The sequence below is a fragment of the Microcaecilia unicolor genome, chromosome 1 (genome assembly GCF_901765095.1).
Source record: "Microcaecilia unicolor chromosome 1, aMicUni1.1, whole genome shotgun sequence".
NCBI lineage: Eukaryota > Metazoa > Chordata > Amphibia > Gymnophiona > Siphonopidae > Microcaecilia > Microcaecilia unicolor.
In genome coordinates, this window is record NC_044031.1 from 316,517,474 (window position 1) to 316,532,549 (window position 15,076).

The 15,076-nt window shown below is 49.5% G+C and overlaps 1 protein-coding gene across 6 annotated transcripts in view; it reads left to right on the plus strand.

Moving 5' to 3' along the window:
- Positions 1-10,547: 10,547 nt before the first annotated feature.
- PRPF4B (pre-mRNA processing factor 4B) overlaps positions 10,548-15,076 on the plus strand; it is a 201,507-nt gene continuing 196,978 nt past the window's right edge. For all 6 annotated transcript variants that reach the window (XM_030208674.1, XM_030208675.1, XM_030208677.1 and 3 more), the window contains exon 1: positions 10,548-10,618. In XM_030208674.1, coding sequence (XP_030064534.1) covers positions 10,584-10,618 — 35 coding nt within the window. In that variant the 5' untranslated portion in view covers positions 10,548-10,583. The remainder of the gene's footprint in view (positions 10,619-15,076) is intronic.

The window sequence follows — 15,076 nt, forward strand, 5'->3', positions numbered from 1 at the left end:
TTCTGTCTGTACATTAGTAAACAGCAAACTTGTCTTGTTAGTAAACAGTAAAACTGGATAAGGCACAAATGTCCAGTGCAGTAATAAGGTGTGGCCAAACAGCCAAAAGCAGAGGTAGAGTGCATAAGTAAAAGTCCATCAGTAGGCACAAAACATGAGGTTGTCCTGTTGCTCAGTAGTATTCAGGTAGTACCGGCGTTCCACTCCTTCATTCCCCCCTTTTGATACTTGAACATCCATTCTGGTGGAGAGTATCACCTCCATGAACCCTGAAACGGAAAGAAAGGACAAGGATAGTTAGCGAGGGAGGCAACAAGCGAGCCCTAAGCCCTTGCGCAGCCGTTGGTTGCTTCGCCGGGGTTGAGACGGAGGGCCCCTAGTGGAATCCCCCCCCCTTTGTAGCCGGTCTTTTGCTGGCACAAGGGTGATGGCCCATTGAGTGACTCAGGGGGTTCAAAGTGCACATCAGCCACAAGGTGCTTCATCGTCAGCTTCATCAGACTGGGGAATGGGGGAGTACATCTGGAGAGCCATAAGTTGGGCAGCACCACGGCGGTCAGCGATGCTTTCCATGGTGGAGCGGAGACACCTGAAAACTAAGGGAAGAGACAAAGGTATTATTAGGCAAGACAGCAAGAACAGGCCACCCATGACGAGGAGGCCTTGCAGGCTCCCGGAGGTTGGGAGCCAGCTGGTGAGGGAGGAAGTCCAATCCCACGCACTGTTCCAGGTCTGGACGGGGACGTGGGCTAGTTTGACCATCCGGTCAGTTATCTCCCTGATGACATGGCTCTGGTCATCAATCTGTAAGCAGCAATTACTGAGGTTAAACTTGCCACACACCCCGCCCTCCTGGGCTAAGAGGTAGTCAAGAGCCAAGCGATTTTGGTAGACGGCGGTAATGAGCTTAGTGTTTTGTCGAGCTAGGATATTGAGGGCCAGGGCAGAATCGTTAGTGAGGATTTCGAGTACGGCCTGTAGGCGAATAATGCGATTTAGCATGTAGATAGGGGTGCGGTACCCGTATGTACCATCTTCAGCCCATGTGGCCGGTCCATAGTAGTGAATGATACGTTCAGGCGGCCACTCGTTGTCCTTCCAGTCTCCAATCTGTACTTTGGGCTTGATGATTGGGAAAGACTGTTTTCGTCGGGTAGGGTTATCAGGCCCCTTTTCCACGTATAGGGGGATACCCAAAGTTTCGCCGACTTGTATGGGCAGAAGGAAAAAACTAGGTCGGACCGTGCCCAAGAGGCAGGTACCGTACCAGCGGGTCGGGAGTTGTTCATAGGCCCTGCGTCCGCAGATATAGTAGTAGCCCGCCGGGGCTACCCACTTGAGGGAAGCGTTCCCTCCGTATGTCCATGTCATGTTCAAGGTGGGTTCTGTCCAGATAGGCTCCGGGGCGGGCAGGTTGTCCGTTTGCCACCAGGTCGTCCGGCTGCCATTATACTGAAGAACCCCCGTACAAGCAGAGTCTCCCACTGGTACAGAGTAACGCTTCGATGGCGCTCGACTAGCGCAGAGGGTACCTATGATATTTGTTCTCAGGGCCCATTCGTACGGCTTCGGCCGTTGGGGAAAGGTAATGTTAGTGGTGTTGAGTGCATCCCATGTGTGGCTTCGGCCGTTGGGGAAAGGTAATGTTAGTGGTGTTGAGTGCATCCCATGTGTGTTGTCGGATCTCTCTCGCTTCCCAGGGCCATTGTTCACCCATGTCGGTGCCTCCACAGACGAAACAGTTGGCAATTCCGAGGGAGAGGGCGATGTTTTCAGCCAAATTGAGGAACATATTTCGGGCTTCTGGGGAAATGGGGAATTTAGTCTCGGTCTGCTCAGCACGAGCAATTTCATCAAATACGTCTTGGTAGCCGACAACAGTAGTCTGGTAGTGCGTAGGAGGCTTCGTTTCGAGACTCTGATATATGGTAATATATGTCAACGGATCCATTCCTCCGCCGTCAATGCCGAGGCCCCACGTTCCTCTCCAGGGCATGTCGTGTCCTCGGATGGGCCAGTCTAGGGACACATAGTTACCAGAACCTCGACGAAATTCGCCCAGGCCGGCGCATCCGGCATATCCTCCTCCCGTATAAGCACATACTCGGTCCCAGCCCGAGGCTCGAGTGTCGCCGGCGCATGGGAGCCACACCCACGGGGAGCAGCATCTCATGTCTGGACTGAAGGGGCAGACATACTTGTGGTCCTTAACGTATGCCTCTCGCCAACTCTGGCTACCACACTTGCGAGACCAAGGGTGCTTGTCCATGGCGGCACAGACGTCGAAGGTGAGGGTTGCTACAGTTTGGATGCCACCGACAAGGATACGAGTAGAATTAATGTAATACAGAATGCCATCTCCCTCGACTCCCGGAGGTCCGGCCACATACGCAGGGAGTCCTACGCTGAGGGTGACATTGTAGTATCTTGGTTTGGTAGGGCTGTGGCAGATAGTGAGATTTCCTTGGAGGCATCTGTGGAACTGTTGGAGGCCATTCGGAGTGATGAGGGCACAAGTCGGGAGAAACTGGCAATCGCCTTCCGGGGGCTGCGTCTGGTGAATGAGGGTAGTGACTAGGTGATATCCTCCCTCTATACGGTGGCGCACGAGGCGCAAACATTCAGTACAGTTCTGGCTCAAGGGGTAATAGCTCGGGACTGAGCAAAGGAGGAGTAGTAGGCTAAGCATCATATATGCGGTGGAAGGTATCCGAGCCTTTGCAGCAAGAAGATGATAAGGCCCACGATTATGGCTGCGATAAAGAGAGAGCCAAAAACGCAGTGGGTCCAGAAACTGAGTTCCTGTTGCTGGGCAGGCATGAATCTGGTGGTTCACGTCTTTCTTAGAGTCAGCCGTAATGGAGCGTCAGGATGTTGGTGCGCAGTCCAACGCTTCAGGGTGCTGCTAGTGGGAGCAGCAGGCTTCAATCGGGTCCAATGTATCCACACTGGGCTTCCTGCAATTTTAACAGCGGTGGAGGTCGTTAGGAGAACAAGGGAGGGCCCCTTCCATTTTGGCTTTAGGCAGTCAGATTCATCCCACTCTTTTACCCAGACCTCGTCTCCCACCCTGAACCTGTGCGTAGGATTGGTGAGGACCAAGGGAGCTACTCTTTCAGTGTACTGCTGGATGTCTTGCACTACCTGGTGTAAGGCTCTCATCTGTTTCACTAAGGAACTCTCACCCTGTATCTGCAAGGAGTCGGGAAAGGAGGGTAGTGGTGGTGGCCTAGCATACATCATCTCGTAGGGAGTAAGGCCGGTAGCCTTGGGGGTACACCTAAGATGCAGCAAGGCCAGTGGAAGCAGGTCGGGCCATTTGGCTTTTGCTTCTTGGCATAGCTTGGCTAGCTGGTTCTTCAGGGATCGGTTAGCCCTCTCCACTACTCCACTGCTTTGGGGTCTCCAGGCACAATGCAACTTCCAATCGAGGCCCAGTCTGGTACTGAGCTGTTGTGTTACTTCGCTAGCGAAGGCGGGACCGTTGTCAGAGTTTATTTGCTTGGGGAGGCCGTATCTGGGTAGGATTTGATGAAGCAGTAGGGAGGTAACTTCTTTAGCCATTTCCGTTCTAGTAGGCTGGGCTTCAATCCATCCGGTGTAGGTACACACGGCGACGAGGATAGCTTTGTAGCCGCGCGCCGGGGGCATGTGTGTGAAGTCAATCTGGCACACGTGAAAAGGGCTGGTGCCTCGGAGAACATGTCCTGGCATAGGGCCGGGCCCCGTTCGAGGGTTGTTCCGGGCACAAGTCGCGCATCGGCTGGAAGCGTTTTTGGTCCACAGGGATAGTTTGTTGATGTAGTAGGTCTTCTCAAGTAAGCGCCCCAGAGCGTCCCTTCCCAGGTGTGTGCGGTCGTGAGCCTCCTTGGCCACCGTCCAGGCCAAGGCTTCGGGGATCCATATGCGCCCATCCTGTAGTATCCACCAGCCATTGCGTGACTGTAGACCCTCCTGTTGGGCCCATTCCGTTTCTTGGGGGGTGTAAATAGGGGTCTCCGTAGGGAGCTGGACGACGAGTACGGGGTCAGAAGGGTGAGAGGAGTAGGGGAGCTGACTTGCCCTTTTTGCAGCGTCGTCTGCCCGCTGATTTCCCCGGGCGATAGGGTCCGTTCTTCCAGTATGGGCCCTGCAGTGCATCACGGCCACCTTCTTCGGCTTCCATACCGACTCGAGTAATTGGCAGATTTCAGCGGCATTTGCAAGTCCTTTCCCTTCAGCCGTCAGAAATCCCCTCTCCTTGTACAAGGCTCCGTGCACCTGGAGGGTGAGGAAAGCGTATTTGGAGTCGGTGTAAATGTTGACAACTTTTCCTTCAGCCCACAGGAGGGCTCTGGTGAGGGCGATTAGCTCCGCTTTCTGGGCTGATGTTCCGGGTGTCAGAGCCATAGCCTCGATCACATGGTCCTCAGATACCACCGCATAGCCAGCTCTTCGAATTCCCTCTATCACCTGGCTGCTTCCATCGGTAAAAAGGGTGATGCCCCCTTGCCAGGGTTGATCCTTCAGGTCAGGTCTGCTCGAGTGCACAGTGGCCATTACCTCTTCACAGTCGTGGAGTGGTGGTTCAGGGGCCGGAAGGAGGGTGGCAGGATTGAGGTTGGTCGTGTCCAGGATTCGCACCTCCGGATTTTCGCACAGGAGGGCTTGGTATTTGACCAATCGGGAGTTGGTCATCCATCTGGGTCCGTGGCTCTCGAGTAGGCCGCGGATGGTGTGGGGTGTGGTCACAAAAAGTGTTTGGCCGAATGTGAGTTTATTGGCCTCGTGTATCAGGAGACAGGCCGCTGCAATGCTTCGGAGACAGCCCGGCCATCCTCGTGCCACGTTGTCCATGCTCTTGGAGAGGTATGCTACAGGGCGTTGCCAGGTACCGACCAGTTGGGTAAGGACTCCAAGTGCCAATCCCTTCTTTTCGTCGATGAACAAGTAGAACGGCTTAGTCACATCTGGCAGTCCGAGCGCTGGTGGGGCCACAAGGGCCTCCTTGAGGTCCTGAAGGGCTTTCAGTTCGCTTTTCTCCCACCGGAGATCTTGGCCCTCGAGTTCAGGTCCTTTCAGTTTGGCGTACAAATCTTGGGTCAGGACAGCAAAATTGATGATCCAAATGCGGCAATATCCAGCGGCTCCGAGGAGTGCCCGTAGTTCCTTCTTATTTGCAGGAGTGGGTTGGTTGCGGATGGCTTGGGTTCGGGGGATACCGAGCCTTCGGGTTCCTTCTCGGAGGCGAAACCCCAGATACTCGACTTCGATCTCGCATATCTGTGCCTTCTTGCGACTGGCCCGGTACCCCTGGGCTTCCAGGGTCTTCAAGAGGTAAAGTGTAGCTTCAGCACATTCGGTGTACGTTTCACGGGCCACCAACAGGTCATCCACGTATTGGACGACCGGCCCATACTCGTCCTGATACGTCTTCAGGTCCTGGGCGAGTTGGTCGCCGAAGAGGGTAGGCGAGTTCTTGAACCCCTGGGGAAGACGGGTCCATGTGTATTGCTGCTTGGTTCCCGTCTGCAAGTCTTCCCACGTGAAGGCAAACAACTTTTGGCTGTCGACAGCAAGAGGGATGGAAAAGAAGGCGTCCTTCAAATCAATGACACTGTACCACTTGGTCTGAGATGGCACTTGGGCTAGGATGGAGTATGGATTTGGTACGAGGGCAACTATGTCGGCTACCTGGTTGTTGACTTTCCTCAGGTCCTGGACGGGTCTGTACTCGGATGTTCCTGGTTTCTTAACGGGCAACAATGGGGTATTCCCTGCGGATCTGATTGGTTTAAGGACTCCCTGTTGAAGGAGTTTCTGTAGATGTGTATGCATACTATGCCGGGCTGCATAGGGGATGTGGTATTGTCCTTGGTTGACAACTTGAGCATTTGGTTTGAGCTCAATCCAGATGGGGATAGCGTTAACGGCCAGTCCGCCGGGGTTCAATTCTGCCCATACATCAGGCACTTCATCCATTATGGCTCGCCTCTGCTGGGCGAAAGGGGTGTTCTGGTCGTAACGGCAGTCGCCGGGTCCTACAGTTGGGGGAACATGTAGTCTCCATTCTTCTCTTACTGGACAGATAAGTGTTACTGGCCGATCTTCAAAGCGAGCTTCCACTTCACCCGTAGTCTTGAACTTCAAGGTGGCCTGGAGCTTACAGAGTAGGTCTCGACCAATCAAGGGGACCGGGCATCCAGGGATGTGTATGAACTGATGGGACACCATCGTCCCTCCGATCTGGACTTGGCGCTCTTTGAGGAGGGGGGCCGCAAGGGATTTCCCGGAGGCTCCCACAATTGGTATAGTTTCTTTCGTGGCTGGGGCTATGGCTGTGGTGATAACAGATCGCTGGGCCCCTGTGTCTAGTAAGGCCTTCATAGATTCTGTCCCCACCCGAATTTCCACCAGAGGGTCAGTGGGGACTCTGCCCTCCCGGTCTCTTCATGCTGTGCCGTCTCGGGTAGCGTCCACAGCCATCTGCCATTCCCTCCGGTCATCCCGTCCTCTCTCTCTTCGGCCCCTTCCACGGCCTCGCCTAGGGGCCCCCGTGCGGTCGCCGGTCTCCTCCTCTCTCTGCCGGTCCCATGATTCCTCTTCTCTCGGGTTGTCCCGTATCTCCTCTGGGCAATCAGCCCACCAGTGTCCTTCTTGTCGGCAATTTGCACACTGGTTACGCCCTATGGGGGACCGCGTTCCTCTTGTTCTCCTGCCCCTCCCCTTTGGTCTAGACCTCATTCGTTCTTCCAGCACCGTGGCCAACACATCTGCCTTCTCCCGCATCCGTCTGGTCGATTCCTTCCGGGCCTCCACCTTCTCCTCCTGGTCGCGATATCCGAATACGCGATCAGCTATAGCTTTCAGTTGGCTTAGGCTCATCCCTTCGAACCCCTCCGTTCTCTGTAGCTTTCTTCGTATATCCGGTGCTGACTGGCTAACAAAACTCATAACCACGGTTGGGAGGTTCTTAGGGTCTTCGGGATTTATCGGGCTGTGCCTTCTGAATGCTTCCATAAGTCGTTCAAGGAAGTCCCCTGGACTCTCGTCCTTTTGTTGGACTACACTGTGGATTTTTCCCATGTTGGTAACCTTCTGCTTCCCCTTCTTTAAGGCGGCCAGGTACGCCTGTTGGTATCGGCGGATAAAGGTTTGGCCTTCGGCGGTTCGGTAATCCCACGTGGGGGCAGCGATGGGCGCCTCCGTTTCTAGTAGGTTCTGTAAATTGGCATGGGCCGGATTCGCATCCCGGATGGCTTGCTCCATATTTTGTTGTAAAAGGCGGCGTTCTTCAGAGGTCAGGATGTGGGCGCTCAACTGCCTAAGGTCTGCCCAAGTTGGATTATAACTGTATATAATGCCTTCCACCAGCTCTATCAGCTGCTCGGGTTTCTGGTCGTAGGACGGCCCATGGAATTTCCAGTTATACAAGTCGGCACTTGAGAAGGGAACGTGGCTATAGACTGTCGATTCGATGGGCTGGCCCCCCCCTTCTGCCGGGTTAGGGGTATAGGTGGTGGACTGTCGGACTGGGAATAAGTGAGAGGTTTCCCCTTTTCGGCTGGACGGAAGGGCCTGTTGCGGACTCGATTGGGGAAACCGAGTAATATTCTTCACAACCCGTTTACTCTTCCGTGTGGTTGCGAGGCCAGGTGACTCAGGTGAGGCTGGGCGGGACGTCTCCCCGGCATCCGACTCTGACCCGGAAGTCCCGGCGTCAGCGGGGCCTTCTGCTAGGCCCGTAAGGTCAGGGTACATAGGAGCATAGGGCGGCGGCGCAATGTCGTCTTCGTATGCTTCCGCCGTAGCAAGTATCGGGGCTTTTGGAGGCTTCTTCTCGGCCGAACCCTGAACTTTCCCTGCGGTTTTCTTTGGGGGTTTTTTCCTAGAAAGTGTGTTGGTAGTACTGGGCGTAGTTCCTGCCTTGACTCTGGTAGCAGGGGGCGTGGTCTCAGTGGCTTCAGTGCTAGGGGCGGTAGGCCGTATGGGGGCGGTCCCTGCGGCCTTCGGGACGGCAGCGGTTGCCGAGCTTTGAAGAGCGAAGGCATGGGTCGGCAGGGTTCTAAGCTTGGTTTTCCGGCCTTTTCTCTGCTTTACCAACATAAGGGCGGCCTTTTCTACCTTCCGTTGGGCCCAAGCCGGCGGATCCCGGACTACATCCAACCACGCTTCTATGTATGGAATGTCCTCGGGACAGCCTGGGTTTCCCTCAATTATAACAATATTCATGACCGCCGCCACTTTTTCATACTCGAATGACCCTTCCGGGGGCCATCCAGCAATTCCTAGCCCTGGCCACATGAATTGACATCTCTGTATCATCCCGGCCCTGCTACATTTATCTAGGTCGAACACTTCGCTAAAGTGTTCCGTCATTAAATCTAACGGTGAAGACCCACCCCCGCCCATCCTAACCTGAGTGCCAAAGGACAGGTGACGGACAAAGGGGGAAAGGGGAGGTGGAGGAGTAAGGGGTCTCGTTCCACCAGACACAGTAGGGTCAACACTCGGCCTGACCAGGACGCGGTCGCCCGGCCTGGAACTGCAAGCCCACTCACACACTTTCATACGCCACAAGAAACCCCCCCGTTCGTTCGCCGCTCGGTTTCGTCGCCGGAGCCTAGTGAGTTTCGGGACCTAGTCGGATACCAATAGTCCGTATTAGTCACTGGCTAAAAGAGGGTGATCACGCCTCTTCTTCGGTCCTTACTGGGCCGGTCACTACGTAGAGTATACTCGCCTGTCCGCCGGGGTCGCAGGCCGCGCCGTCGTGCGCTTCTCCCTGAAATGAAAAAAGGTGCCTTGTCGGAACCACACAGCCCCCTCTACAGTCAGGCGGAGTGGATCGGCCCTCCTCCGGGAGATGGACGCTGAAATCAGCGGTGGCCACTCACCACCTCCTCGGGTGGGAATCGATGACCCGATCCGACTGCAGTGGGGGAGGGGAAGAATATAATCCGATTCCCCTTTCTACTTCTGTCCCATCTGGGTCGCCAATGAAACAGGTGGGAAATCAGGAGACGAAAGGCAAATTTTGGTTCCAAATAAGGCAACTTTATTGCTAGCAAGTGAACAGCACCGAGTAGCCTCGGGACACTGTGTGTCATAAATCATCTGACGCTTACATTTATACTTCCCTACTGGGCCTGCGCATTTGGCCCCTTACACGTCACAACTGTCATGCGCAGTAAACATTTGTAGTTCTTACAGTACAAAATTGTAGTCCCAGTACGTACACACGTCATAACACTGAAATGATACTGGCAAGAAAAACGAAACTTAGCAGCTTATTCTGTACACACACAATGCTCCTTTCTAGCACAGGAGATAAGGTGCGGCTCAGGAATGCAGGGGGGTGTCAGCACCCTCCAAGGTCGCCTATTCAGATGGCGTTGCTACGTGCAAGCTGGTCTTGTATAGGCCTTGCAAACTACTGTTACAAGCTATATATCTAATAGCCCTGCATTCTGTCTGTACATTAGTAAACAGCAAACTTGTCTTGTTAGTAAACAGTAAAACTGGATAAGGCACAAATGTCCAGTGCAGTAATAAGGTGTGGCCAAACAGCCAAAAGCAGAGGTAGAGTGCATAAGTAAAAGTCCATCAGTAGGCACAAAACATGAGGTTGTCCTGTTGCTCAGTAGTATTCAGGTAGTACCGGCGTTCCACTCCTTCACTACCAAAGAGGTTATCATAGAAATGGAGGTAGGTGGTTGGTTTTCTCTTTCAAAAAAGTTTGCAACACTAAAAATGTCCCTGTTTCAAAATTCAAGGCCCCAAGGAAATTAGCCCAAGGGCGGGTGGAACCCACTCCAGGCGCCTGAAGGTGTGTATTAGGCCTATCTCTTGTTGGGCAGGGCCCTGGATGCTTCAGACACCAAGGTCACCGAAGATTTTTCAGTCTTGCTATTTGATCCAGGTTAATTAAAAAACAATATTTTTTGTTGTGTGTGTGTGTGTGTGTGTGTGTGTGTGTGTGTGTGGGGGGGGGGGGGGGGGTCGACATTTTTTTGTTGTTGTTGTAGCTTTCGGCTTAGTCAATTCCGACCTCCATAAGACTACAGCATCTCTTAACCCTTTTTTGGTTTTAATAAAACGGAACTGCTACCGATTAATTCTATCATTCCGCTCCACAGCGCCTGGAACGCTCTCCAGGAAAGATGTTTAAAAAAACAAACAATGTATAGAAATGACTCAGGAATGGCGGTACATAAATGTAAATTACACTGAACTCTGGTTTTCTAAGAGGATCCCGCTGCAGCCGTCTTTTACCTTTTGACTGAAAGCACGTCTACAGACACCCCACTTTCAATCCTTTTACTAAAACTTAGGTCGAGTTATCTGCAGCAGCGCCCATTTTATTTATATGGGCCCTGCTTCAGATAATTCGAGTTAAGAATGATGTAGTGGAAATAAAACCCGGTTCCCAAAACCAACACCACCACCGAACCGACGACCTAAAAACTTGACACCGGAACTAAAACTGGTACGTCGCGTTGTCACGCAGGTGCTGTTTCGTTCCAGTTCTCCTGCGCTTGCGTGACCCCAGTGCGCTGGGCACTGCGCAGGCGTAGAAGATCGAAGGCGCTTGGAGGTTGAAAATGGCCGTCGTGGACGCTGAGCTGCGGAATCCCGAGTAAGAGATATATAGCTTTTTATTGTATTTGTGTGTTGGTGTCTTTTGATTAGTCGCATGTTTTGCTGGGTGGTTTAACGTTGGTTCTGGCCTTCTTCCTTCCAGCTTCTATTGACAACATTTAGAGCGGACGAAAAACACTGTCAGAGTGATTGTCTTGCTTTAGATGTCTCGGCCTAGCGATATGCAGTCACGCTCTTTCTCTCTGCGCGCGTGTTCGGAGCGGTGCCAACGGCGGTAGCAGTAGAAAGGGCAGGGTGAGCACGCGGGGCCCTTTGTGTTGTCTTAGTGTTTGACTGAGGGGATGGTTCTTGGCATCACAGTGTGAGCGTAACACCGCCCTCTAGGTGGGTTAGAGGCGTTTGTTTGAAGCACTTAGTCTTACAAAGTTACTTAGAGGCATATTTTCAAAGCACTTAGCCTTTCAAAGTTCCATAGAAACCTATGGAACTTTGGAAGGCTAAGTGCTTTGAAAATATGCCTCATTGTAGGCTAAGGAACTTTGGAAGGCTAAGTGCTGTGAAAATGAGCCCCTTAGTATCTCACAACCTATGACAGTATAGATGGTTTCTTTTGCTAATCCAGGGGGAGGGGGGGTATAGCGCAAAACGCAACGTTTGGTTTAAATCAGAAGTGTTTGTATTCTGTCTACGAGTGAGAGTTGGAGCTTTATTGCATTCAGAACATAGGAGTCAGCTTTCCAAACGATCGGGGTGCTAAATGCAAAATGAATTACTCCTTGGACACAGTGAAGAAGTTTTCTCAGCTAGGCCAAGCATCCAAACATCTGGCACCTATGGTTTAGTAATGCTACGTGAGGTGAATAGCCTGGGAAAAAGCAAACTTGGCAGCAAAGGTACGCACACACATAGACACGCTTCTGATCATAAAATTAAGTGTACATGATTTAGCTGGCAGGAATTGCTGTTATTTTAACCTGCCCCCTGCCTCTATGAATCCGTTTCCTTGATTTTATGATGGTAAACCAAGAATACTGAAACCTTAAATGGGCTTAGAGTCTGAGTACCTGAAGTGGTTTTCTAGTTTTTGTATTGGAAGCCAGGTAATACCACCTTTCGTATCAAATTCAACAGAGCCGTTTACGGTGTCAGTGACAGGAGACGTTAATACAAAACAAGATGAAATAAAACTGGTAGACATCACAGACAGCCCTCATAGTGGGTGAGTATACATTAGGGAGGTGCAGGGAAAGAGAAAGAGAGGCAGTATTATTGTAAGTACACCATGTCCAGTGGTTTCTGAAGAGCTTTAGTAAAGTAATAGGTCTACAGACCTCATACAATTTAGCTTAGGAGTTTGTAGTTCATAGGTAAGGATCTGCATTAGGAGGTGCAGTAAAAATGAAACTTGCTTTCAAGTTGGGCACATGAAGCTGTGGAAGATGACCTTATAGACTGAGGAGCAGATGCACAAAGCTTACCGAACTTTCAACATTTGCTTTAGACTGGTTGTAGCTGGTCTAAAGCAAACAGTGAGTAATGCACAAAGGGGTTTTCTAATGTGTGCTGTTAGCATCTACCAAGAACCCTATGCAAATGCATTACAAACTCATTATTATTAAAGTGAGCATTCCAAGGAATATACAGACCGTGAGCGCTTACATGATATACATCCCAGGGTATTGAAAGAATTCAAACATGAGATTGCTTATCTGCTGCTAGTGATCTGTAACCTGTCGTTAAGTCGTCTGTACTATCTGAGGGCTGGAGGGTGGCCAGTGTGACGCCGATTTTTAAAAAGGGTTCCAAGGGTGATCTGTGTAATTACAGACCGCTAATCCTGACTTCAGTGCCAGGCAAAATAGTGGAAACTATTATAAATAATAAAATTACAGAATGTGTAGGCAAGCATAGTTTAATGGGACAGTCAGCATGGGAGGTCTTGCCTCACCAATTTGCTTAATTTCTTTGAATGTGTGAATAAAGGTGAGCCAGTTGATATAGTGTATCTAGATTTACAGCACGCCTTTGACAAAGTTCCTCATGAGAGCTTCCTGAGAAAATTAGAGAGTCATGACTGACATGGGAGGCAGTAATCTGTTGTGGATTACGAATTGGTTGTTGGACAGAAAACAAAGGGTAGGGTTAAATGGCCATTTTTCTCAATGGAGGAGGATGAATAGTGCCGAGTGCTGCAGGGATCTGTACTGGGATCGGTGCTATTTAACATTTATAAATGATCTGGAAATCGGAACAATAAGTAAGGTGGTTAAATTTGTGGATGTCATGAAACTATTCAGTGTTGTCAAAACACGTGTGGACTGTGAAAAATTGCAGGAACAGGTAAATGTGAACTGATTTATTTTTTTCAAAAGTACAAGAACTAGGGGGCAATCTGTGATGCTATATAGTAGTACATCGTTTAAAACATGAGTAAATACTTTTTCACTCAATGTATAGTTAGGCAACGGAACTCATTGCCAAAGCAAATACTGAAAGTAGTTTATGTAGCTGGGTTTAAGGTTTGGAGAATATCCTGGAGGAAAAACCAATAAATATTATAAGGCACACAATGAAGCTACTAAGTAGTAAATGTAACAAATCAGAGAAAATATTTCTTCACTCAACATGTAATTAAACTCTTTAATTTGTTGCTGGAAAATGTGGTAAAAGTTAGCTTAGCAAGGTTTAAAAGAAGTTTGGGCAATTTTCTAAAAGAAAAGTTCATAAGCCAGTATTAAGATGGACTCGGGGAAAAATCCACTACTTATTTCTGGGATAAGCAGTATAAAATCTTTTTGCTCTTTTGGGATCTTGCCAGGTACTTGGATCCAGATTGACCACTGTTGAAAACAAGATACTGGATTAGATGGACCTTTTCGTCTGACCCAGTAGGGTGACTCTTATTTTCTTTTGTTCTTAAAGGGGATGGCTGGTTTGTCAAGTAGGAAGTCATAAGGCTTTGGAAGAAGCAAGGTCTTGAAATGCAGTTGGTAAACGATAGGGAGATAGTCTTTTTGGATGAACACAGCAGCTTAACTGTCCTATTCTGAATGTTTTGTAAACATTTCAGATTCATAAGTTATATACCAGGATAGAAGATATTACCATATTCTAAATGACTAAATGTGAGATAATGAACTAGTATCCTCAGTGCTCTCTTTCCCAAACATGAGCAAATGGACCACAGCTAGCATAGAGTAAAGGGCTATGAAGTAAGTCTGGCTTGTCTATAAGAACATAAGTGTTGCCATACTGGAACAGACCAAAGGTCCATCAGGCCCAGTATCCTGTTTCCAACAGTGGTCAATCTAGGTCAGAAGTACCTGGCGAGATCCCAGAACAGTAAAACAGATTTTGTTCTTCTTATCCTAGAAATAAGCAGTGTTTTTTTTCCCCAAGTGCATCTTAATAATGGCTTATGGACTTTTATTTTAGGGAAGTATCCCTTTGTTAAACCCCGTTAAGATAACTGCTTTTACCACGTTCTCTGGCAACAAATTCCAGAGTTTACACATTGAGTGAAGAAATATTTTCTCTGATTTGTTTTAAATTTACTACTTTGTAGCTTCATTGCATGCTCCTTAGTCCTAGTATTTTTGGAAAGAGTAAACAAGCAATTCACATCTATCCGTTCCGCTCTATTCAGTATTTTATAGGTCTTTATCATATCTCCCCTCAGCTGTCTCTTCTCGAAGCTGAAGAGTCCTAGCTGCTTTAGCTTTTCCTCATATGGAAGTCATTCCATCCCCTTTTCATTTTTATTGCCCTTCTCTACCTTTTCTAATTCTGCAATATCTCTTTTTTGAGATGCAGTGACCAGAATTACACACAGTATTCAAGGTGCGGTTGCACCATGGAGTGATACAAAGGCATTATAACATTCTCATTTTGTTTTCAATTCCTTTCCTAATAATTCCTAACATTCTGTTTGTTTTCATAGCCACCGCTGCACACTGGGCAAAGAGTTTCAATATATCAACGATGACGCCTAGATCCTTTTCCTGGGTGATGATTCCTAATGTGGAACCTTGCATCGACTAGCTATAGTTTGGATTCCTGTTTCCCACATGCATCACTTTACACTTGCTCACATTAAATATCATCTGCCATTTGGCTGCCCAGTCTCCCAGTGTCGTAAGATCCACTTCTTAATAACTTTGTGTCATCAACAAATTTAATTACTTCACTAGTTATTCCCATCTCTAGATCATTTAGCCTTTCCTTATAGGGAAGTCATCCCATCCCCTTTATCATTTCCGTTGCCCTTCTCTGTACTTTTTTAAAATTCCGCTATATCTTTTTTGAGATGGCATTGACCAGAATTGCACACAGTATTCAAGGTGCAGTAGCAGCATGGATTGATGGCATTATAACATTCTCATTTTTGTTTTCCATTCCTTTCCTAATAATTCCTAACATTCCATTTGCGTTCTTAGCCATCGCTGCACACTGAGCAGAAGGTTTCAGTGTATAATCAGTCTTCAAGGGCCACAAG